The 26,101-nt window shown below is 38.3% G+C and overlaps 1 protein-coding gene across 1 annotated transcript in view; it reads left to right on the top strand.

Annotated features, from left to right (window-relative positions):
* The window catches only part of LOC117430792 (iron-sulfur clusters transporter ABCB7, mitochondrial), a 54,712-nt gene that overhangs the window by 3,895 nt on the left and 24,716 nt on the right, over nt 1–26,101 (top strand). Inside the window, exons 2-5 of the mRNA XM_059000850.1 lie at nt 3,589–3,669; nt 4,251–4,337; nt 9,268–9,387; nt 23,573–23,705. Coding sequence (XP_058856833.1) covers nt 3,589–3,669; nt 4,251–4,337; nt 9,268–9,387; nt 23,573–23,705 — 421 coding nt within the window. The remainder of the gene's footprint in view (nt 1–3,588; nt 3,670–4,250; nt 4,338–9,267; nt 9,388–23,572; nt 23,706–26,101) is intronic.

Genomic DNA, 26,101 nt, shown 5'->3' with positions numbered 1-26,101 from the left:
CAGGTGCAGATGACGTTGGGCAGACTGCAGCTGAAGCAGCCAGCACAGCTAGAAAAAATAGGGGCAATGCCCTTCTCCTAATTGGCCAGGAATAAATGATATATATATATATATATATATATGAAGTACTTTGAACCCCTTTTAAATGACAGTTTAACTGGACGTTTGCTGTAGTTTTAATGTTCTATAGTGAACATAAAATTTTTTAAAAAAACCCCCTCTCCTTACAGGTTTCAGATCTCTTTCCCTGTTCCAAATAGATGCACATGATATTTTGATCCACAGATGTAGCTCTCATTATTATTATTATTATTATTATTATTATTATTATTATTATTATTATTATTTATTTCTTAGCAGACACCCTTGTCCAGGGCGACTTACAGTCGTAAACAAAAATACTTTTCAAGAATCACAGTACAAGTAATACAATTAAAAGCAAGATAAATACAATGACTTTGGTTCTAGCAAGTACAAGTATGACAAAATACGATTCAGTAACGGAGCAGATAACAGTGTCAGTGATAGTTACATCAGGATATAATTAAATACAAAATACTACAGATTAAATAACACTTGACAGATTACAGTACTGTAAAGTACAGGATTAAATGCAGTAAAATAGGGGGCAGATAAAAGCAAGTAAAGCGCATTTAAGGAAGAGTGTCCATAGGAGAAAAAGAGGAGTTCTACAGGTGCTGTCTGAAGAGGTGAGTCTTGAGGAGGCGTCGGAAGGTTGTCAGGGACTGGGCAGTCCTGACATCTGTAGGAAGGTCATTCCACCACTGCTGGGCGAGGGTGGAGAAGGAGCGGGCTCTGGAGGCCGGGGAGCGTAGAGGAGGTAGAGCCAGTCTTCTAGTGCAGGAGGAGCGGAGAGGTCGAGTGGGGGTGTAGGGAGAGATGAGGGTCTGGAGGTAGCTGGGTGCAGTCTGGTCAAGGCATCTGTAGGCTAGTACAAGAGCCTTGAACTGGATGCGAGCAGTGATCGGGAGCCAGTGGAGTGAGCGGAGCAGTGGAGTTGTGTGGGAGAAGCGAGGCAGAGAGAACACCAGGCGAGCAGCGGAGTTCTGGATGAGCTGGAGCGGACGGGTGGCGGACGCAGGAAGGCCAGCCAGGAGGGAGTTGTAGTAGTCTAGGCGGGAGAGTACCAGGTCCTGGACCAGGAGCTGGGTGGCGTAGCTGGTGAGGAAGGGTCGGATTCTTTGTATGTTGCTCAGGAAGAATCGGCAAGTGTGGAGATGTGCTGAGAATAAGAGAGGCAGGGGTCCAGGGTGACTCCAAGGTTCTTAGCTGAGGAGGAGGGAGAGAGTGTGGTAGATTTCAGAGGAACGGAGATAGAGAGATCAGAGGAGGGGGAGGAGGGAAAGAACAGGAGGTCAGATTTAGAGAGGTTGAGTTTGAGGTGATGTGAATGCATCCAGGAGGAGATAGCAGACAGACAAGTAGAGATACGGGAGGGGATGGTGGAGTCAAAGGTGGGGAAGGAGAGGAAAATCTGAGCATCATCAGCATAGAAATGGTATGAGAAACCATAGGATGCGATGAGGGGGCCCAGGGAGCGGGTGTAGAGAGAGAACAGAAGAGGACCCAAAACTGACCCTTGGGGGACTCCTGTTGAGAGAGGGGGAGGAGTGGAGGTTGCTCCACGCCGGGTTACCTGGTAAGTGCGGTAGGAGAGGTAGGAGGAGAACCAGGCCAGAGCAATGCCAGAGATTCCCAGGTCAGCGAGAGAGGATAGTAGAATAGCGATCGACAGTGTCAAAGGCAGCAGAGAGGTCGAGGAGAATTAAGACAGAGGAGAGAGAGGCAGGACGGGCAGAGTTTAGTGAGTTGGTGACAGATAGGACGGCGGTTTCAGTGGAGTGAGCAGCGCGGAAGCCAGATTGGAGAGGGTCGAGCAGAGAGTGGTTGGACAGGAAAGCATAGAGCTGGCGGTGTACAGACCGCTCGGGGGTTTTGGAGAGGAAGGGTAGGAGGGAGACAGGACAATAGCTCTGAAGTGAGGTGGGGTCAAGGGTAGGTTTTTTGAGGAGGGAAGTGATAGAGGCTTGTTTAAAGGCAGAGGGAAAGAGACCAGAAAGGAGAGAGGTGTTGAGAAGGGAGGAGATGAAGGGAAGTAGAGCAGGAGCAGCAGATTGAAAGAGGTGAGTGGGGAGGAGGTCCAGGGCACACGTGGTGGGTTTGTGACCCTGGAGCAGGGAGGAGAGGTCAGAGTCTGAGAGGGGAGAGAAGGTGGAGAAGGAGGGTGAGTTAGTAGGAGATGCAGTGGGTAAAGGGGTTGGAGCAGGAGGGGGTGCGGGGAGGGACAGGTGTTAAAGAGTTTGCGGATATCTGAGATTTTAGAAGAGAAGAAAGGCAAAGTCATCAGAGGAGATAGAGGAGGGAGGAGCAGGGGGGGAGGGTTTAGGAGGGAGGAGAAGGTAGAGAATAGTTTACGTGGCCCTGGAGAAGGTGAGGTCCAGTTGACGGCCAGCTTTGTGGGTAGGGGGGGATGGAGAGAGACAGAAGTCGAAGGAGTGAAGGAGAGGGATTGTCCCTCAAATAATACCCCACATGGCCCCTTACCCCTTTCACCCCTAGTCCTGAGGGGCTGTATCCCTGGGACCATTGGTAGTAAAGATATCCATTTCTCTGTTTCTCATGTACACTAATGGTTGATACTCCAGAATTCACATCCAGGAGGCTCAAGCCTCATGTTTTCACACTTGACATGGAATAACTCAAATGTGTGTTCTTAAAGTTTATCATTCAGGAAGTTAAACTTTCATCACCTCTGTCCAGTCAGTGATGTCATTCTAAGAGAGGTTCATTGAAAATACATGAATGGGTCTAAGTACAAAACATGCATGAATGGGTCTAATTATGCTCATGTGTGCCTAATTAAGCTCACAATAAACTCAAACTGTTTATTCGGTGGAAGTCTTAATACCTTGAATGAATATATATAAATAAATATATAAATAATGTCAGACAAAGGTATAATTAAACTCTCCATCCGGCCAAATTAACAATAATAATAATAATAATAATATTTATTTCTTAGCAGACGCCCTTATCCAGGGCGACTTACAATTGTTACAAGATATCACATTATACATTATTTCACATTATACAGATGTCACATTATTTTACATACAATTACCCATTTATACAGTTGGATTTTTACTGGAGCAATCTAGGTAAAGTACCTTGCTCAAGGGTACAGCAGCAGTGTCCCCCACTGGGGATTGAACCCACAAACCTCTGGTCAAGTGTCCAGAGCCCTAACCACTACTCCACACTGCTGCCCACACTGCTAACAAGCAGAAACACTGTTCTGTTCAGTAAAATGTGTTTTATTTATTTCAGACAGAATGTGTTCTCATCTTGGCACATTGCATAGATTGGCCTATTATGTGTTTTTATCTTTAAGGAAGCTATAATAAAGGAGAGTTTCACGCAGGTCATTGTGATTTCAATCCAAGTTAAACCACAGAAACCACTCTGTCTCTCAGCAGGTGTTGTGAAGAAGGAATGATACTTAATATGGCGTATTTTCTGCCAGTGTCAGAATAATAAGCTGTAACTAACTGATACATTTTCTTGTAGGTTCCACAGTCGTGTTTAAGGCAGGCTGCATGGCAAAATGCTGGAAGTGACAATTGCAAACAGTTGTTAGATGCTGCAAAGGTAAGTTGGTGGCCAAGTTTTGCTCAACAAATTTTGGGAAATGCTCTTCACATTCTTGTATGCTTTTTAGGGAAATTATAATTGAAGCTATCCATGAAAGTATCTGTTATCTTGGGATTGATTCAGAGAGCATTAAGTAGTCAGTGAATGTATTGCAGTTCCATGCTATTGACAGAAATGAAATTCTTCATGAACATGCTCCCTTGCCTCATTGGTAACAGCATTCATACTGTAGAACTAAAGTTTCACGTTTCAAAGTATCAGAACTCTCCGAGCAGTATGAAAAGCAGTGTACCTAGTCGGAGGAAGTCAAAAATTACAAACACTTTTTTCTTGGTTTGAAAACCGTTGCACAGATGGCTACACCATTTGGTGTGTAAGAGCAGTGTCCAGTCAGCTTGCTCCAGGCAACCTGACCCAGCTATAAATTACTACCGGCTGCAGAACTGTGCCATGTGTGCATTATCAATGCAGTATAATTGACTTTCTTTGAGTTGCATTGCTTCATGATGAAGAAGAATGGGCATACTGTAATACTCCCTTTGCACAGCACTTCACCATGTGTTTCTCCCTAAAATCAGGGCCTGCAGGGGTGGCAGATAGTAGACAAGCGGACATGCTGGCACGGGAACGCGGGTGGGCGTCTCCACTCGGATCCAAAAAACGTGGTAAGAACATAAAACACACCCAGTGCTGGCTTGTTTCCTGGTTTACGTAAACGGCTGCTTACGAAGTATTGTTATCGTTTGACACTTTTCAATATGCAAGTCATTTTAATGAGTAGACAATCTTGTAAGAGAAATTGTATCCCAAAATTGTATCCATTTTTTAGGGATAGCGACATGAACAGGCTCTATTGCCCATCAACCACACCCTTGATTATAAAATGTATTGTATCCCTGAATAGACAACTGTCCCCTCTCCAACAGTAAATGGTGGCACCTCAAATATCTAATTTTATTCCCTCAAATGGGGTTTCTGCAATTATGGCGTTCACCACACAGTTCCCAGAATTGAAAACTTGCCCTACCGGTTCTCATTTTACATTTTTATACCGAATGCTACCAAATGAAATCTGAATATTTTCACCAGGCTCAAAATTATAAGCATTTCCACACAGGATAACATAATGAGGGAGCACTGTGGTGCGAGGAGGGTCGTAACATGCATCTAATGCCGTTATTGCTGCCTTTTGTTTTAATGTTTTTTGTTTTAAAGATCATTTTAGTTTCTCTCTCTTCCTGAAAAGATTTAGTTTAGGAGTTTGTTTTCTAATCAGAAAAGAAACGTAGACCTCCTTTTAGAGTTAAATAAAATAATTTCAAGCCCAAAACATTTTCTGCAATACTTCTTGTTTTCGTTCTTCGTGAAATCTGTGAAAAAGTAATGAGCTATTATCCAGCCACCACAGGCATGCTGTGTTTAGCAATGCAGTATTTTAATTAAAGTTTATTAATGTCAGTGAATTGATTCGTAAAACAGAAATTTACATACATTGGGGAGGTGCACACACTTCTGCAGGCCACCAGGTGGTGCCATGTGTTTAACTTGGAATGCATTTAAAGTTGTTTAACTTGGATTAGTGAGCTTCTTGACCACTGACATCCACCTATAAAAAACAGCTGCACAGAAAAACAACTCCAGATAAGGTAAGCTATTGAACACTGCAAAATGCCTCTAAAGTTGAAATATAGAGAGGACTATTAGCTCTTTCAGCACTGCTGTACTTTATAGTCTAGGAAAAATGACTGCTTTTGTAGTGTGGGACAAATAAAACCACTTGAAACATTAGACCAATAAACTTATCTTGTCTTAGTTTATGTATATTCATGCCTATAGCAATTAATTTGTATCTCTTTCTATAAAGTTACTAAGGGGTTAATTTCATCAACTTATACCCTGCCTTAAGTCAAGTCACATCTGGATATTTATTTAGACATTTTACAGACATTTTAATTGGGAGTCCACCTGGATTGCATTAACCATTTTTGTAGTAATCCTAGTATAAGCACGGATAGGTGGCTGATACAATCTAGAGTGATTTCCCCATTACATTAAAAAGCAATAAAATCCGTCTTTGTGGGATAGAGGGTGATCAGTTCGACCCCTTAGTGCTGAAAGAGTAGAAGGCAGGAGCTGGTTGTGACAATGGCTGCCTGCCATTCACTTGTTGGAGCAGGTGACCCAGTGTTTGTCATGAATTCTTAAACTATCAAGCTGTTTTGTTCTGGTTCGGTATGAAGGAGGTATTCATTAACTGCGATGACTTGGGGGGGGGGGGGGGGGGGGGGAAACTGTGCAAGTGAAGCTGCCAACATTATCAAACACGATATTTTTAAGATCAAAATATTTCAATTAAGCACTGTACTGTACAGTGATGATGCAAGGCGTTTTGTGTGCTTGTAAAGTTTTGCCTGATTTTTAACTGTTAAACATACAGTATAAGAATCTTTTAGCTGCAGTTTGATGCAGCATGTCTATCACAGGCACTTACAAATCTAATGTTATTTGCTTTGGAAATCTGGATGAACATTAGCAGGTAATTCAGGCTCCAATTTACACTGACAAACAGGACTTTGTGTGCAAAATGGTGCAAAATTGATGAAATAGCTTAACCTGTAATCCCAGCTGTAATACGCAATCATTTGTCTGCCTGGGATCCAGTCCAAATCGTAATTTATAGTTTTTTTTACAAATCACACATTCTCTCCTAAATCTTAATGAAGCTTGTGCTCAAGCCTGGTGTCTGGCACTCCATGGGGACAGGACCTGCCATTTACCTGGTCTATTCATTTTTACTTTGATCAAGACTTCCAATGAAATATGGAAATTATCCTTTCTCTTCAACAGTCTGTTCTGTTACCTCTGTTTCTTCTACCTGCTGGCACATTTTACTAAGAAGACCCAAAAAGAGGCAATTCTTAACAGGGAAAGTCTGTCTAATGTATGTAATGTGCTTTGTAATTCTCTGTTTGTATCCCTTAAAAAAACATTATATTTGTGTTGATATTCTATATTCTGAATAATGTATCCAGCCATGCAAACATAATATTAAGGGTATATTTACTATTCTTTTATCGTTTTATAGACAGGCTATTTCCCCTAACATGATATGTAAACACAGTATTTTGAGCAAACAAACTGTGTTTTCACATCTCCGGACATTATGCAAATCAAGGGGTCTTGGGGTGCTTATTAATTCAATATTTGCCCTCTGCTGCTCTTTCACCAGCTCGTTCTTCAAAACCATTTGAGACACATTTCATATTTGTAATGTTCTAGAAACCTTGTCCTTTCAGATATTGGTGCAAATTTATTACACAGTTGAAATGCTTACTTTTTATAGATAAAGACTAGCACGGTATCTCGTGTGTTTGTGGGATCCCAGATTTATTCAATTTTAATTGCTAGTAAAATTATTAGATATTGTATATGATGCTCTTGATAGAAAGCGATTCCAAAGAGGCAGTTAATCACTCTGATAATACAGTAACTGGTAATTCATAACTACCCTTCACTTTCATAACCACCTTGCATTGCTACTGTTCCTACTATCCATGGCAGGGGATATGCTTTTGTGGCTGCTACTGTGATCTGTTCTTTTCTCTTCTTTGCTCAGCTCTTTTTTTTTTTTTTTTTTTTTTAATCAGTCCCACGAACACGGATGCTTTATTGTTTAAGACTTGCATGTCTTAATGATTTCACTTACAGGGTCATAATGCATGATTACACCATTTCAAAACCTCTGCTGCAAAGTAACATGGTGACATTCTACGCACAATTAAACTGGTAAGGACAGCCTTGTCCTTGGTGTGTAATTTGGTGCAGTTGCTGAAATGCTTTACTACTGCTTGTATAGAAGCACCACACCTTAATACTAACCATCCTCATGCACACAAAAAGACAGGTCTATCAAACCCATTACAAGAAAGTTATTTTTCAAATGTGTAAATACTGTATTAAAATAACATTACATCTTGGCAGTTGTGAAACATCTTGAAACTTTTGTGTTGTGTCTTTAATTTATTTATTTTTTTGAGTGACAAGAACAGGTCACTGTGCATTCAGCATGGTTGGTGGGTAGTTATTCAACAGCAGTTAATGTAATACTTAGATATCCAGCAATGAACTGCCAAGACACATCAGGAACATTAGCTTTTAATGTTAGTTTTCTTGATTTTTACAGTTAATATTTGAGTAGAAAAGTTAGTTTTATTGCTTAGTGGAACCTCTGGAGGCCTAGGTTAAAATCCCAATCTTGTGCTGAATAGTGGTCTGATGTCTACTTCGGACAATTGACTGTACCTGCTTGAGAGGAGGCTGTGAAGGGGGTTAGCTCTCACGGTGCCTGCTGGCACAGTACGCAACTGTAGATTGTGCCATTGTCTCATCTGTTAGGGACACTGATGTTGGTGCCACAGGTCAGACATTGATTCAGGTGTTGGGGTTGTTGTGAATCTGAAATCTATTCAGAGGCCATCTTTTGGACTCGCTCACAGTAAAGAGAATTTACACAAGCTGTTTGCAGCGCAGTCCCCACAGCAGGTGGCAGCTGACAGTGAAGAGGTGAGCAGCTACCCCTGTAACAGGCTGTCTGTCTTGACAGGCTGCTGTTACTGAAATGGGAGTCACCAGCAGCTCCATAGACACCGATGTTATTTTGAAGCTTGTCTGAATTTTCTCTCTTCATTGGATTTGTTAACATCCAAAGCCAAGGTCAAACACACCCCAATTAAATTTCCCATCTTGGCACTAATCTGCCTGAAACTTTATATATGTTTATCTATTTTTTTTCCACCATCATTTATAGGATTGTCTTACTCTTGTTGGGTACCATAATTCTTCAATGTAATTTTAGGATTATTTCTGTGAGCTGTACACACTGAGTTTTTTTTCATATTAGATGTGCAGTATAATCTGTCACAGCTGGGTTGGAATTCACAGCAGAGAAATGAAGCACTCACTAATTGATCTAGCCAATTACTTCTGTCTGTAATGGATAGTTGCACAAGCACATTTGGTGAATAACTATGGAATCTAACTTTACGTAAATAGGAAACATCATAGTAATAATAACATATCTAAATTACAGTAAAACGTTATATCCTCCAGAGCATTAACTTGAAATTTTTAATCTTCGAAAGGAGAGAATTCCATGTTAATGTTCCAAAGAAAGAACTTTGTTGGTTTTAATTTTGTAAAATTAACAAAGAAAGTAGACTGGTAAATGCTTTGAAAATAAGTCTGTGTTCTAGTCTGAAAAGATGGTACATTTGAAGAGCAACTTCGTATGGGTATGAAATATTAGAGGCATCTAAACTGGGAAATATCAGTCTGGACTGTGGGGCGTGCCCACTAGGAGTTGGTGAACTATACCAGTCTTTCTTCCCCAACCCATGGGAGAGCAAAGGTCAAGATCAGCTCTCCACAACCAGGATTCAAACCAGTATGTTCCTGATCGCATGACTCGCCCTGCACTAGATACTGGAACTGCCTTTACTGGAGTTCCTTTTAATGTACGGTAATCCGTGTTGGTTACACTTGGGTCTTTCTTTTGTAAGTAATGCCTTGTTTCACTTTTTCTTCCCCATTTAACAGTTGAAGGAGGTGCATGCTGGCAAGATTCTAGCAGCAATGTTGTCATATGTTTGGCCAAAGGACAGGCCGGACCTCCGTGCTCGAGTTGCCATCTCACTGGTGCTTCTTGCAAGTGCAAAGGTCAGTATTGGGTGTGGTTACAGGGATGGGGTCTGTCTTCTACTGTATAGCAGAGCTTTTTTTATGGGACACATTTAGAAATGTCATTACGGTAAAGACCAAATGCTTCTAGATATTGGCTTAAGATTTGTTACCCAACTGCATTCTATGATTTGCTAGGTTAAGTTAACTTATGGGTATTGTGCAATAAAAATTTACAGTCACCCTTTTGTGGCAGTCATTTTAGAAAATTAAAACCTAATATCTAAGAAACCTTTTAAGGTGCTGGCTTCATAATTGCAGGCTAAATGTGTTGGTGTCCTTGGCAGTATGAGTTGGTCTATAAAGCTTGTTTTGCTGTAAATAAATGGTGTCAGTGTTCAGGTTTGATCATGAACAAGACAATATATTCAATTCAGTTCAATTCTATTCACTTAACTAGGGTGGAGATTCACCACCTATTCAAAATAAGTGGCATTGCAGATCCATTAAGCAGTCAAAGGCAATGCAATAATGCTGGTATATAGGGTATACACTGCACAATTTAACTTCAGAATATCTTTATTCCTGAATAGATAATCATCTCTACATAAATAATGCAGTAAAGTATAAAACTGAAGGACGCATTTTGTACGAGGTGAATGAGTTGTTTGAAAAAGCGACTGCGTATCCAGAGAACAGTTTATTACCAATTATTACTGCTTATCCAACTCCATTTTTGAGAGTATAAGAATCAGGGTATATAAGGAGACTTGTGTGTGCGTGCGTCAATGTGTCAAAATAAGAAGTCGTCTTTGTTAGCGCTCCTTTTATTAACTCTGATGTTGGAATCTGTTGTTGCTGCATGTGAATAAAGTTGTCTTGCCTGATTAGTAGATGTTTGGTATTAGCCCCATCTCCTATGCCCTTTATTTGCCCTGATATTTGAGACAGGTTTTCACTGGTGCTTGATTTACATAATGCCACCCTGTGACTGCATTCATGACTGCACAGTTACCGAGTAATTCGATCTTCCGGCCTTTTGGAGTGAACCTCATTATTCAGCCCAGCGTGCTGCCCCTGTTTTACACATGGAAATTATCCTGTCGTGGTAAAACTCTGCGGTGGCCTTGTTAATTTCATTTTAATGTCCCTGTTAAATGTAGTTTTAAAGAAACTAATTTATTGATTCTTCAGAAAAATGATGCCTCTTCAGGAAGAGTGACATCCAATATTGGTAATTTCCAGGAGTTTAATTGCTAAATGAATGTGTTTAGAAAATGAACAATGTCAGAGCCGCGGTTCCCATCAACACAATGCTAACTGTAAGCTCTGCACATAATGTTGGCAACAAACAGATAAATCCCTGCATTGAAAACCATGAGATTGGGTATTTTATAGCAGTCATAACCAAGCCTTTAAACATTGGCATAGCAGCACAGGCCCTTTGCAGTTGATTTTTTCCTATTTGACTTGGGTGAAACCAACTTTTCCTGTAAACTATAAGATCACTTCCTGTGTTACAAATAATAGTACCTTTGCCTTACACTTGCATATAAGATACTATGTGGGGCCCTTCTGCCTTGAACACGGGAAAGGTGAATAGGAAGAGGAAGCCAAAAACCTTAGTGCTGTAGCAGGAAAAATTGACTTCTTATTTAAAGTTCTTGAAACTATAAGATTCTAGAGATATGCTGGGGGGGGGGGGGGGTCTCCTGTTTGTCCATCTGTATGTCACGCTTACATTTTCATAAATCTCTTGACAATTTGTTATTAACATTATCTATCCTAAATTATTGAGACTCGGATTCTGGGGAGATGGGGTGTGTGTCTGTCCGTTCATCCATCCGTCTGTATGGCATACTTGCATTCTTGCATACAGTGTCTCCCTTTTCAAATTGTGATTTTAAACATTTAATGACTGAATCTTATTCTGTACATACTGTTGATGCATGTCATGGTCATCAACTTTCTCATCATAATGACTCTTTGGGGGATGCATGTGACTGACGGTGGTTTTAAAAACAAACACATGCATTTCCTATATTGAGATCACTGCTGCAGAATGCTGCACATAAATACAATGGATTGTATTGGGCCCTGGCGCTGCAATAAGATACATGTAACTGTCTATTGTAGGGTGACCAACTGTCCTGCAAATCGTGGGACAGTCCTGCATTTGGACCCTTTGTCCCGCGTCCTGCAACATCTACAGTGTCCCGCAAAATACCCACAAAATGTGCTGCAATTGTTACAGACATGCCTGCTCCTGCTTCTGTCAGAGTGCATAGGCGATTTTAAATTCTAAAATGACCGAGAGCGACTTTAAAGTTGATACCAGGCCGTTCTTTTCTGTTGCTTCAGATGCCTCAAACCATGGCAATACAACACTGTTTTCTCTCGCACTTCGATTTTGGACACCCGAATGTGGTGTACAAAAAAAATTGCTGGACTTTTATGATGATCACGAAGAGACAGCTGATGCCATATTCACTCCGATTACTGCAAGGCTGCACGAACATGGCCTGAGTTTAGACAAGGTTTCTGCCTACACAGCCGACAATGCTAGTGTAAATTATGGGAAACATAACTCTGTTTTCCAAAAGCTCAGAGATCAGAATAGTGGCATCATAAAAGCGAACTGTGTGGCACACATAATACACAACTGTGCGCGCCATGCTGCTGACAAGCTGAGACTGGATATTGAGAGCACAATAATGAAAATTTACAGCCACTTCTCATCAACCGCCAAACGCGTCCACCAACTAAAAAGCATTTTTGATTTTGTGACGGAAGAGTACAAGACACTGTACAATAATGTGGCTGAGTTTGTTTCCTGCTGTTAAGAGATTACACGATTGCTGGCCAGCTGTTAAGAGTTACTTTTTGTCACTTGGGGAAGATCAATGCCCGAGATCACTGTAGAAATACTTCGAAAACGACAAGGATGGCAAGGGAATACCGTGTGAACTTGAAATCTACCTGACATTCCTACAGCATACACTGAAGATGTTCCATGAGTGTGTTCTCCTTGTTGAGGGAAATGAGGTGACAGCCTGTGAACTATATGAACTGCTGTCCAACCTCAGACTGAAAATTCAGCAAAGAAAAACTGATTATTCTTTTTAGATTTGAGACCAACTCTCTCCTGAAGAAATTCCCTGCTTCACAGGCTGCCTCGATCAAAGAAGTCTTTTTAGTGTTTTACCAACATGCTTTCATGTACCTGACAAAATGGTTTGATTTCTCTGATGAGAATCACTTGAAGCCTATCACTGAAGAAAGAGTTCAACTTTTCTGAGCTCTGTGAAGCAGTGGAAGCCCTTCAGATATCTACCAAACTCGACATGGATGCTCTGTATGATTCTTTTGTGTTTGTGGTGTTCTGCCATGTCTGAAAGAATTCACAACCTCAACAGATCCCTTTGGGAAAGGAATGGTGTACTTTTATTAAGGAGCACGAAAATGCCAAACATGACAGTACCTGGTCTCATTTGTTTTGAGCATTCCTGTCACCAACGCCTGCTTCGAGACAGTTTTCACTAATGACAGTTGCATGGACTGACCAGCGGAACCGCAGCAGTGTGGACCTCATCAAGAGTGAGATTCAGGTCAAAGAGAACTATGAGCCAGCAGTTTTACTCCTATGTACTAAAGGAGAAGGCTGTACTGGAAGCACTATTTTGCTAGGGGTTGAAAATGTGGTGCGCTCTTGGTTGTGTTAAAGTAAGGGATTTTTTTTTTTTTTTTTTAATTTCGCAGTGTCCCGCAATGTCGACAGGAATATTCATATTTATGATCCAGAATACCAAGCTTAACCTTTTCAGTGCCATTGGCAAGAGGTCTCATCAGAAATATGTTGTTAAGAGCAGTGTGGTGCCTTTTGATGTTTGTGGTAAAATCTCGTGAAATCTAGTTGTAACCAACAGAGTCTAATGTGATATCAATGTGCAAGGTACCTGCAGTGACTCATTGAGTGCTGGATTCTAAATGAACTGAGAGAACCTTGCTGATTGTTATTCCCTTAATGATTGTTTTCTATGTAAATGTCTAGCAGTTATTTACAAAATGATGACAAGTAAAACAATGAGTTTTATGCATTGGTGTCAGGAATATGGCTTTTATTATAAATATATCTATTTTCTTGGCAATTGCTGTTTGAGGGCTTTCATTGCCTTAGGTGTTCTCTGTTAACCCTTTAAGGACCAAGCATTTTTCTCTGGGATGCTCCCCCAGGACCAGGGCTTTTTTGGCTGTAGTTGACTCTCTTCCTATAAAAAGTATTAAAGTATCTGCTTATATTTCTTGATATTTATAAATGTTGTAAAAGCATATATATTAAACATGAGACAGAATAAATGTTATAATATAACTAAGTCAAATACATCAGATTTACAGTGTTTTTCCATTTTTTTCTTAGCTGTAGACAAGTTCTTGTCATGTTTTGTTTCTGCGTGCTTGCTGCAAATGTCTCTGCCCTTTAAAAATTAAATGCCTGTCTCAGTGACGTCACACAAAAAAAAAGCAAGCAGGCAGTGAAATTCAGTTCCTTCTTCTATTCAATGATATGTGTTAACAAGAGCTGTACTGTAAAGTATGGTGGCCCAGCAAGTCAAAGAAACGAAGTGTGTTTGTCATGTTTACCCGATCACGAGCCCAGAATGACACTTCAGTATGATTGTGTGTACACAGTCATGGTCCTTGATCAAATACATTAAAGGGTTCTACAGGTAAGGACCATCTAAGAAACACATTTTCTCCTCCATGGCATATGAAATTGTTTACTGTAGGACTGTAGGAGTTTCTAGTTAACCAGAAGCATTTTTCAATATGAATTTAACAGATTTTTACAGGACAGCCCATTGGGCTCTTGTATGAATGGCCCTATACAGCTGTTTTTGTGTATTTTATTGCATTGTATTGTACAGTGCACCATCTTTTTATTTTTCTATTTTGCATCAAACAATGTGAAATATTGAAGCGCCCTTGTACAGTTTACAGTCAACATGGCCCAACTGTAAAGTAACCAAATTAATGAATGATCAGATATCATGATATTTTGAGGGAGCACTGCATTGTATTTTATTGCGTTGTATTTCTGCTGTCATAATCAGTGTGTTGAATGCTTCTATTATTTACAACCCTGCATGCATTTCTGTGTGAACAGATTGGTATTGAAGCTTCCATTGGAGTCTTATGTGCTGAATTGTGTGTGTGTGTGTGTGTGTGTGTGTCCTTGAATGCATAGATTAGCTAGGCGTTCATTGAACTAGGCCAATTGCATTGTCCTGGGTTCTGCTAGCCAGGTTATAGACATGGCTGACTCATCCTCTGGGAATTTGTTTGGAGTTTAAGTCTCCAGTCTTATGCTGGGTTTTGTCCAATACATAATGTAAAGCGATAATACATTCTAGAAAGAAAGTATGATTACTCGCCTGTAGTTGGTCCTTTCTACGTTATTCTATTGTAAAAGGTATTCCTATTGGTTCACTTGGTGTCACTACAGCTTAAATTGGACTGTCAAAGTAGAGTGTACATGAGATGCATGCTGCAGCTTTAACTAATAGTAAGACTAATATTCCTGGGTGTCTGTTTGCTGCATTCTTGTATTGTTTAGCCCTCTGGGCAAAACTGGATCTGGTTGCCTCTCCAGTTAGTTTAGACATTTCAGTTGCAAGCTTCTCTCTTTGATACCTTCTTTCCATCTGATTTTAGTCTTAACTAAACAGCAATGAAGATAAATAAAAACATTATAAAAACATAAACGAAGGAATAAGGGGATCTCATAAAAAATGCCTATAGAAGTAATATTGTATGATTTATACTCAGTAGATTTAACTTCTTTTAGTTGAAAAAACATTACCAGATTGCAAAATGATACTGAATTGGGAGTTTATTGGAGGAAAAAAGTTAATGTTTTAATTTGGATTTATCTGCTGAAAACTTGAATACAAAATAATCTGTTAACCCTGAGGACTTTTAGATAGTTTAGCAGGTTGCCCACTCCCCAGTGCTAGCTTTTATCTTTTTAAGTCAATGTATTTCTGGTAGAGCATTCACATTTACAGTGGCCGTTCAGATATTTTTGTATTTTGATCCTGATGTCTGCAGGATTAAGATAAACATTGACATGCTAGCAGTGAGCCAACACAGATAAACAACATCGTTTTATCACAAAATCTTAATGCTGCCATCCCATCAAGCTGTGCGAAAATGAGCAAAACCTGATTTCTAAGAACTTAGGCACAACTCCTGCTTTATTGATCTGAACCAGACTGCATCTCTCTCTGGATATATGCTGTATATTTTATATACTGTACGCTGTGAGTAACACTAACCTGGACTGCAAGAAAAAATACTTAGTAAAGTGGAACCTGTTTACAGTGTTTGAAGTTCTTTGATTGCTGCTGATCTGCGTTGCCTCCCTTGCTGTAGCATGGTGGTCTTGTACACCTTCAGCTCCCAGTTTTATTTGAACAGTGAGATATAGATATACATTTTTGAGAAGTACTGCAGCTATTTTTTAATGTCTCCCAGACACAGAGTCTGCAGTATTCAGAGATGGATGCTGTCTCTTAGAGCTTTGACCCTTTATCTCAATACTCCCTAGAGCATGCAGTGATTTTGTGCTCTCAAGCAGGCTAGCAGACAAAGCTCCTTGTTCCATCTTAATAATGCCCTGTATTCTTGGAGGACCAATCTTCATCCTGGATCATGCATGTGGGTTTATTGCTGGATTTAGCAAGGGTGTCCCATGTCAGTATTCTCACCCGTCCAAAGATATTCTTATTTAATATAATGTTCAGCAAAATAGCGTTCAGTATTATAAAAAGAATATTTAATAAGCTGCTTTTTTTCGAGCTACAGTAACATTAAAAAAAAATCAAATGTTAATTTTAAAACAGGAATATTCATATTTATGGTCCACAATACCAAGCTTAATCTTTTCAGTGCCATTGGCAAGAGGTCTCATCAGAAATATGTTAAGAGCAGTGTGGTCCCTTTTGATGTTTGTGGTAAAATCTTGTGAAATCTAGTTGTAACCAACAGAGTCTAATGTGATATCAATGTGCAAGGTACCTGCAGTGACTCATTGAGTGCTGGATTCTAAATGAACTGAGAGAACCTTGCTGATTTGTTATTCCCTTAATGATTGTCTTGTATGTAAATGTCTAGCAGTTATTTACAAAATGATGACAAGTAAAACAATTGGGTATATATATATATATATATATATATATATATATAATGTAATTTTTTTTATTTATTTATTTTTATTTTTTCTTGTCTGTTGCTGTTTAAGGGCTTTCATTGCCTTGGGTGTTCTCTGTTAACCCTTCAAGGACCAAGCATTTTTCAGTGGGATGCTCCCCCAGGACCAGGGCTTTTTTGGCTGTAGTTGACTCTCTTCCTATAAAAATTATTTGTTTACAGTAGCATCTTGGAATTGGTGTCCTTTTTTCAGAGCGCTTTGGGGAACATTATAAAGTACTTCAGAAACCATGCAAAGTTTTCACTTTTTTTTTAATCCTTGATTTTTTTATTAACAATTGGATGTATGATTTGTAAAATGCTTTGCCAATTCTAAATTAACAGTACGTACTGTATAGATTCTCCTTGTTTATTCTGCCATATCACAGAAATCTTGCTATAATAACTGCATTTGTATTCACAGGAGGAGGAGGTGGTATACTGGGAGTAGACTGTGTGTGTTTCTCCTTGACTGTCAATTTTAACGTTTTGATTTTGCTTTCCAGATGTCCTCTTTGTTTCACAAAGTTTCATTTCTGCAATATCACCATTCCTGTGTAATTTTGAATTCATTTTCCTTTGTCTTGTATCCATTCCCGCAAACATGTGTACAGTATGTTTTATACAGTGTAGTGATAAATATAATTTCTTCACTCCATGATTTTTTTTTTTTCTTCTTCAGTTGAATATTCTGATATTTCACGATTTAATTAGCGTATCAAAATTGTAGAATTGACATGTATATACACTTTGAACATGTCAACAGTCATTTTTTACTTCATACATTTCTGGCAGATGCAAGTAAGCAAGTCTGATTTGGAAAACAGCTGTTATAATTCAAGAATATTCAAATGGCTCAGGCTTAGTGTTACTGTTCCCTTTCCCAAATCCATAATCAAGGCATTACATACTTTAGTAAACCCATGCAGTGTGTTTTAAAATATTGAATTTCATTTTTTGGGTGGGGTAAATTTGCTCGTAATGTTTGGCTGCAAGGAAGACGCGTCGTGATCTCAATGAGTGAATGAATGCATGTAAAGGAGCCAGTACAAAGACAGGCTAGCCTAGGTAATGAAAGACTCTATTATTAATGTAACACAATACCTCAATGCTTTTCATATGCAAGCCCACAGGCTACAAGGAAATGCTGCACTACCAAGCACCAGATTTCTTTTTCATTGTATTAGTGTTGCAACATAAATAGCTGTGTTGGTATACATATACATTCTTTAGAAATAAATCACAGCATGAATGTACAGTATATGTATTGATAAAATGGCTTGGATAAATTAAACGCTGTGATTGGCTGAACAAAATCACATGACCATGCATTAGGAATTGTCTTATGCGTGGCTTGGATTATTTTCATATGCATATACCATAGGTATACATGTATAATATAGGGATGTACATTTATGAATGTTTAAATGCTGTGCAGGTGTCGGCGTTTAAACCATATCTACATACATGCACTCTCTTTATATTACATTCTGATGTATACTGACAACCCTGGTTAGTATTTTCTAAGCAAAGAAATCCTATACAAAGACTTAACTACAAAGTAAAAAAAAAAAAAAAAACACCCACACACCAAATTATAGAGAAATTAGGGCTTAAATTTGATTTAAAAAATATTTGATTGGTTAATTTATGGGCATTAGTTGATTAATCGGTAGATAAATCCATGCACATTTTTAATAAAGGTAATTATCTTATAGCGGCTGTCCTGCATAGTAATACTAAAAAAATCAATAGAATAAAAAAAGAATAAGCCCAATGGGAATTTGGTCTTTTTTTTTTTTTTTTTAAAGCATTTTTATTATTATTTTTAATTTAGTAAATGTAGCACATTTTCACAGAACAGCTGTTCTTTCGGGCCACTGTCAGTCACATACCTGAAAACACAAGACAGCTGAGCTGCGTTTCCATCATCAGTTGTTTCATCTACCACAAGTACAACTACGTACTTGGCTTTGTGTGCTTTCTGGTTTTACTGGCAGAACCCGAGACACCGAAGAGATGAAGTTGTTCTGAATCTTGTTAGAGGTACCCGAGAATACTGTGACTATTGACAAGTGATTGCTTAACATGCTGTCGTATTCAGCAATCAGAGAAAGTAATTCCACATAATTACCTCTGTTTGAGGAATTGGTGCTTTCATCGTGCCCTCTGAATGCCAGTTCTTGCTTGCCAAGGTAAACGGAGTCGATCAAGCATTTAAGAACCTCACGATTTTTTCTTACTTGCTCATTGTGATGCATTGTATCCCTACGCTTCTGCTCACCCAGTTGAACATCAATCCAGGTTTGTCCAAAAGTTTTGAGTGTTACAGCGGCGTGCAAGTGACTTTGGGAATGCTCATGTTGTTGTGCTGACTTCGTTAGACATCCTAGATTGCTGTAGCCAGTGCTGTTGCATATCACCTGTACTGAACAAAAGACAGTTCCAGCTGTATAATTATTTGAATGGACAGCTACCGGTAAGCCACAGATACCTTTCATACTTAGAATTTTGTAAGTGGTGAGTATATCCCTTCCCTTCCCTTCCCGTGCCAGTTCGGGTATTTGTGGTGTATACCTCCCTTTTTTTAAAACAATCTTTCTTTTTTCTGAGAGAGGTTTTTCTGAGAAAGTTCTTCTTGAAAATTGATTCGTAACCAAATCGGACTACAATGTCTCCATTGTCTGACCATTTTTTTAAATTTGTAAAAAACAATTTGAAATATTCCTTCGAAGTTCTCAATATAATTCTCAATAACGGTCTCTATAATAAGCAATATTGTGTGAAATTCCATATTTGTGCCGCTTCTGCTCACTAATGATTGGACAGATGCAAAACAAGGGCAGATCTTTGACTTTCCCATTGGTTAAGCACCCGAGACCTTCAACTGAAAGGGACAATACATTCAACGGTGTATGTCCCTCCTCTGCTCACTCATGATTGGACACCTGCAGAACAAGGGGCAGATCTTTGACTCTCCCATTGGTTAAACCTACTCAAGACCTTTAACCAAGTCAGAATACCTTCAACTGTATGTCCTGCCTCTGCTCACTCATGATTGGACTGCTGCAAAGAAAATGCAGATCTTCTATTAGTTGATTTTATATTATATAAAAAAAATACAATTCTGCATGATTTAAATTGTTAAAACAATTAATCTGCAATTAACTCTAACAGGTTAATCGGACTGGTTAATCAACTAATCGGAATAGACCATATATATATATATATAATTTATTTATTTTAAATAATTGTCTATGGTATATACATTGTGGTGGGTAATTGTTAAATGAATTGTTTGACATTCTGCATAACAACTCCTCTGTATAGATAAACATCTAATACTCCTGTTCTGTTCGTATTCATACAGCAACAGTTCAGCATTATTGAGACCTGTTTCTCCGAGTCGTCTTTCATCTGACAAATGTTTAAAAAAAAACAAAAAAAAAAAACAAAGAGACAATGACATTCACACCCATTGCACACAAAACTATTAAACCAAAACCGTATGTAAAAGACATCCTTTATTACAGTTAGACTGCTGAAGCAAACCCTAAGGTTAAGTGAGTTTAAATGAAATGGACCATTATTTCTTTGAGTTTATTGGAAAAGATGTAATGCCTTCACCAATAAACATGCAACGCTCCATTATATAAAAACAGGGGGGGGGGGGGGGGGTCTTTGGTTTTAAACCTCCCGAAGATGAAGCAAAACCTCTGAGCAATAAGATCAAGCTGGCTTGCAGACATTTGATATTTACAGAACTGTCTGAAATTCTGTTTACTATGTAAAATTGGGAAGTAATATTTCAAACTAATTGTGCTGTATTTGCCACTGACCTCTTTCCCAAAGGCCTAAACCCTCAGTTACATATACATTCCACAAATATCCAACCCCCAAACATCATACTGGCACACTCATTTAAACACCACTTACATGGGTACAGTTCAAAATTGGTGACAGATATCCAAGTATAGAATGTATTATAGATTGCTGGGGATTTTTCAGCCAATTGATGTGCATGTTTTGCCTGTTGTTTCCATGACAAATCACAGTGAAACCCAATTAATGACATCAACCATACCATATTGAGCTTTTACCTTGCTTTATTCTTAACTAGCTGAAGTACTCGCCGCTGCCTGGAGAAATTCAATATTTCAGTATTTGATGCATGACAATTTGGGGAACAGTAGCCTTATGTTTTCCTATAAGTTATTGATCATGGGTGTCGCACAATGCTCTCTGACCCCCTTCGCTTTTTTTAACTTTTTTTTTGTTTTGTTTTGGTTTTTGTCATTTTAAATTATTTTTAAATTTGTGTTCTTTTTATTTATTTTTTGGTTTTGTGGGTTTCTTTAATTTGAGATACATGGCTACTGTAGTGATCCAGCAATGGGGTTACTAAATAAAGTACCCCGGGGGTCAAAATTTTGCATCCAAACACAGCCCTCGACCTTCCCCTGGATGAAAGAGGAGGCCATGCAAAGTGTGGTTGCACTGGCTCCTGCAGGGTCCAAATGCATAAAGGAACAGATAGACAGACAAACTTTCTTCTTTATATATTAAGATATTTGAATGGTTGTCATCTGATTTAAATAAATAAAAACAGGGCTGAGTAGTGCTGGGACAAATATCCGAATATTCGAACAAATATTTTTTGACATGTATTCGGATACAAAAATCAGATGTTCGTATTTGCTACAAATGACAAAAATAGCTTGCACTTATTTACCGTCTCACCAGAATTTGCATGACAGTTGTAAAAAATGGCAAATTTAAAAAGAGCTCAGTCTGATATGTGGATCCATTTCCACGTTTGTTTTATTTGAAGTATTTAAAGTTAAATTTTAGTTTTTTGTTTGCTTGTTCAGCTACAAAAAGGCACAAGTACACCTCATGTTATTACTTTATGAAAACGTGTCTATAGCCACTGTTTACTGTGAAGAAACGGCAAGGAATGAAAAAAATAAATAAAATCAGCTTTTATGCACTGTCAGCTTTTTATGCACTGTTTATTTCGGGAATAAACAAAACGTTTAACTTGAGCTGCTATTTGGCATCCTTTGTTTTGTAGTTAATATTCACTGGGGTAAAGTAAGTCCTACACAACTTATTCTTTACCCCTGGGATATTTTTCTATTTTAACGTGTTGCATATTAACATCTTGCTGTAAAATAAAGGCACACATCCTGCCCCTGCTGCAATGCTGTCTCTGCCTGCGTTCAGAGCAATATAATGGCTTTTATTACTTTTTGGATATTCGCTCATAATTTAAATATTCGGTTGGATATGCTTTCATTTTTCAAAAAGTAATAAAAGCCATTATACAAAAAATATATAATACATATAATCAATATAAAAATCACTACACAACATTTCCAGAAAGTTGAGCACTGTTTAAGCGAGGCATTTCAGAGTGACAAGGTTGCCTTATTTCTGTTTCATGAGATTTCTGACGTGCTGTAAGCAGCACAACAGTTTTTTGACCTAGATGGCTTTCCATAGAGATCACTATGCGTGCGCGCGCATAATCTGTTTACTTTTTGCTGTCTAAAACTTTTAAACAGAGTCTCAAGAGCTGCTGTGTTGATCCTGTGATTTTTAATTTTTTTTTTATATATGTTAAATCTCACATCACATGAGCTCTTTTTCGTTTACCATTTTTTTTTAAACTGTCGAGCAGCTTCTGGTGAGGCGGTAAATAAGTGCAAGATATTTTTGGCATTTCTATCGAATACGATATTTTTTGTATCCTAATGTAAAAAAATATCCGGTCGAATATTCGGCTGTTTGTCCCAGCACTAAAAGCAGTATATAAAAGATGTGTATGACTGCAACCGTTTGGGTAAAGCTTTCTCCCTCGGCCTGCTAACTTAATCTACTTCATGCCTACACTGAAAGTCTTACAACCTTATATTATGACATAGTCGGTTCAGCTGTGTAAAAGTTAAACTTTTACACAGAAGATTAGCCTTCTGCATTAAGGATGTCTAACTAATAAAAATAGAATTAAGAGATGATAACTTCTGCAGAAAGTCCAACGTAATAACGTCTTTAATGCAAAAGTATTTCTTTAAACTTAATTAGTTAGACCAACTGATTTCACAGTATGCACACAGCCTATCTGTAGGGTTCATCATGTGTGTTGTTCCCTATCCACTTGTTTTGTGTTCAAAATGAAAGAAATGAACTCTTCTAATGCTGCATTCTGGTGCATTTTTGTAAGCCCCCTGTGTGCTCAGGAATCAGCTGCTGTATTAACAGTGTACAAATTCAATTAATATGACTTTTTCTTTTTTTTTAATGCATTTGCATGAAATTAATTACTACTGCAGTTGATTTACAGGTATTAGTTTCTTAATTCCTCCTACAAGGAATTAACCATTTTAAGCGTCACTTTCTTGCTGCAGTTATTTAATTGACTCTAATTAATTTTAATTAGCGCAGTATGTCATCTCAACTGTCAGTATCATTTAAAATATTTTCTCCAAGCCAGAAGTGAATTGTTTAGATCAGTTCGATGTGGCAGAGGTAGAGCTGTGCTGTTTAAAGTGTTTACACGCATTTAACCATTTCAAAAGTATGTGTTTAATACACTAGGGTGTTTACAGTGTAATGTGATTTATTCAAAGTCTTTTTTCATATACACACAAATGTGCACAGATCTAGTCTCGTATACATTAATGATGTGGTGCACACAACAGTAACAGCACTTATGTAGATTTTGGAAATTACGGTAAACACATTTACATTTACTTTAATAAAAAGCACAAAGTGGTTCTGGAATTTTGGCAAATCAGTAATATTACCGATCCTCTTAACTATATTTTCCAGCTAACTGTCAATCATTTTTGGTACCTGTGCATATCTGTGCTCTTGACTCCTCAGATGTATCCTTTTACATAGTTTGGGTATAAGGCTTGATGTATTGATGACTTGAACAGTACTCATGGAATGAAAACGTTTTGTTTTATAGATGATGAATATAGTGGTTCCCTTCATGTTTAAATATGCAGTAGACGGTCTCAACCAGATGTCAGGAAACATGCTGAATCTGGATGACGCATCAAATACAGTTGCAACCATGGCAACGGCTGTTCTGATTGGCTGTAAGTACAATTCTGTTATCTCTTGGCAGGTGTTGACTTTTTCTGGAAGGTTACCTCGTATTCTTTAGCAGGTGACCTTTTTGAGAGAGTTAATTTGAATACAGCTCTTTAACTTCTTTTTGTTCATGGTTACAAATCGCGCTGCCGCTGTCTCTGAGATTTGACTGGTGTATTCTAATCGCAGACCACCTTTCCAGAAAACATTCATTTTGTGTGGAAACAGTATCAACTTTAAATGATAGATGGGAAGCCAACCCTATCTGCAGTGACTGCAACTACTGTAAAGCTGACCCTGTGTACATCTATGTGGCACCCACATTGGAACTAGCAGTTTCAGTTTCAACTAAGAAAAAAAAAAGTTCAATTGTGTAAAAAGCAAAAAAGAAGTTAGTAGCTAATTAACAAATTAATTCCTGCACATAATCTACACATAATGTCAGACAATTTGAATGGCACTCCTAACATTACATTAAGGATACCTATCGCTAGTAGAAAAATAAAAACAAGTCTATCGTCTATAGATGTTTATACAGTAAGGCATGATTCGAGAGTGTCCTTGTTGGCAAATGGTACAGGGGGTTATAATGCAGTAAAAGAAGTAGAAACACATGTATTTTTACAGAATTAAACCTATAACATACCTATATTGAATATTATATGAAGCAGTGGATATTGAAACTTGGTGTCACTGTATGTGTTTTATATTGTCTCAAACACAAAAGGAATGCACTGAAAAGGTTTTTTTGATCTTCAGTTGTCTCTCGATGCCACACTCCTGTACTTTTTCAGGGAAAAAACAAAACCCTTTGACTTGTCTGATTTATAGATGTGTAGCAGGGGATCTCAGCTGCAGCACCGTGTTTATTATTCTGAAATCAGTAGCCCTTTAATTTGGTGAAGCCACTGTGATTCTTTCTATTCTAACGTGTCTACAGTATGCCTCCTAACGCAGCCCTTGGGTGTCTTGGCGAGCGGAGGAGTCTTTTGTATGATGCCGATTTGCTCTTTTTTTGTATTTGTCATCTGTTGTAGGGGATGTATACTGTAGGTGTGTTTAAACCACAAATTAACAATGTAAGCATTGAAGTCAAAATAACTCGCTGGTAACATTTACACCACCTTCTTTTGGAAAGTCGTGTTGGTCTGACTACTGTAATTTGGTAGTCCTGATTTTATTTGACGTAATCCTGCTATAAAATGTTATTAAACATTTCCACGGGGCCTGTGCTTTTTGTGTTTTATAGTACAACTCAGTTGTTTCGTTTTCTTCTGAGTTTAATGTTATGGATTATATAAAACATTAGTAATTTGTTTATGTATTTATTTTTACTGTTGGAGTTGTGTACTGTTAACAGTTTCGATTGGTCTTTCTCAAAAAAATGATGCCCTCTGTAAAGGACATGGCCTAGCTGAATTTCTATGTGCTTTTAAAATGAAAACAAGATGCAAGCTCAGCTTACAATAATTAATGTCCGCTGCAAAGGCAGCAGTGTAGAGTAGTGGTTAGGGCTCTGGACTCTTGACCGGAGGGTTGTGGGTTCAATCCCTGGTGAGGGGACACTGCGGTTGTACCCTTGAGCAAGGTACTTTACCTAAATTGCTCCAGTAAAAACCCAACTGTATAAATGGGTAATTGTATGTGAAATAATGTATAATGTGATATCTTGTAACAATTGTAAGTCGCCCTGGATAAGGGCGTCTGCTAAGAAATAAATAATAATAAATAATAATAATAATAATTTGCCTGATAACTAGCAGTTGTCAAAGAGGTGGATACCATTGCATGCAGTATTGGTTGAGTTTTTCTGATGCAGCTCAGAATATTGAAAATGCAATGATCTCAAAATGTATAATAGTTACTAAACAAAACAAATTGTACTGCTTGGGGTTTCGCTGCAGTCTGACACGCTTTTTAATGAGGCTGCTTAAGCCCTTGACTAAAATACTCTACCTGAAATAAATTGGCAGAAAGGTTAAGCTTTTAACACAAATAATGAAACATAAATACATTTTTTTTCCCCCCTTCAAATTACAATCTCATCTCGCCACCTACGCTGAACGTCATCTAAGCTGATTGGTTTTCTTGACTGCATTAACATCCTGCAAAGCAATCAAAAGACTAAAAAGAATGGTTCATGTTATTGTGTTCGTATACCGTTCAAAAATACTGCTGGGTTACATTACCGCCAATGCTGCAGATTGCAATTCTTCAAGAATATCAAAACATACTTCTTCACAAATGTTATTTCTCGTCTATAGTTTGTTGAACAGAATTCATTCCTGAATATATATCTGTTTTTTAATCTGCATGGTTATGCACTGTTGTATTTTTTTCAGATGTATTCTCTTTTCTTGCTTTTCCTTTGTAACAACCTTCTCCTTTTTAAAAATAATAC

Source organism: Acipenser ruthenus, chromosome 26, assembly GCF_902713425.1.
Source record: "Acipenser ruthenus chromosome 26, fAciRut3.2 maternal haplotype, whole genome shotgun sequence".
In the NCBI taxonomy this organism is placed as follows: Eukaryota; Metazoa; Chordata; class Actinopteri; order Acipenseriformes; family Acipenseridae; genus Acipenser; species Acipenser ruthenus.
Note: the sequence above shows the minus strand (reverse complement) of the source record. Positions and strands in the feature narration are given on the sequence as shown.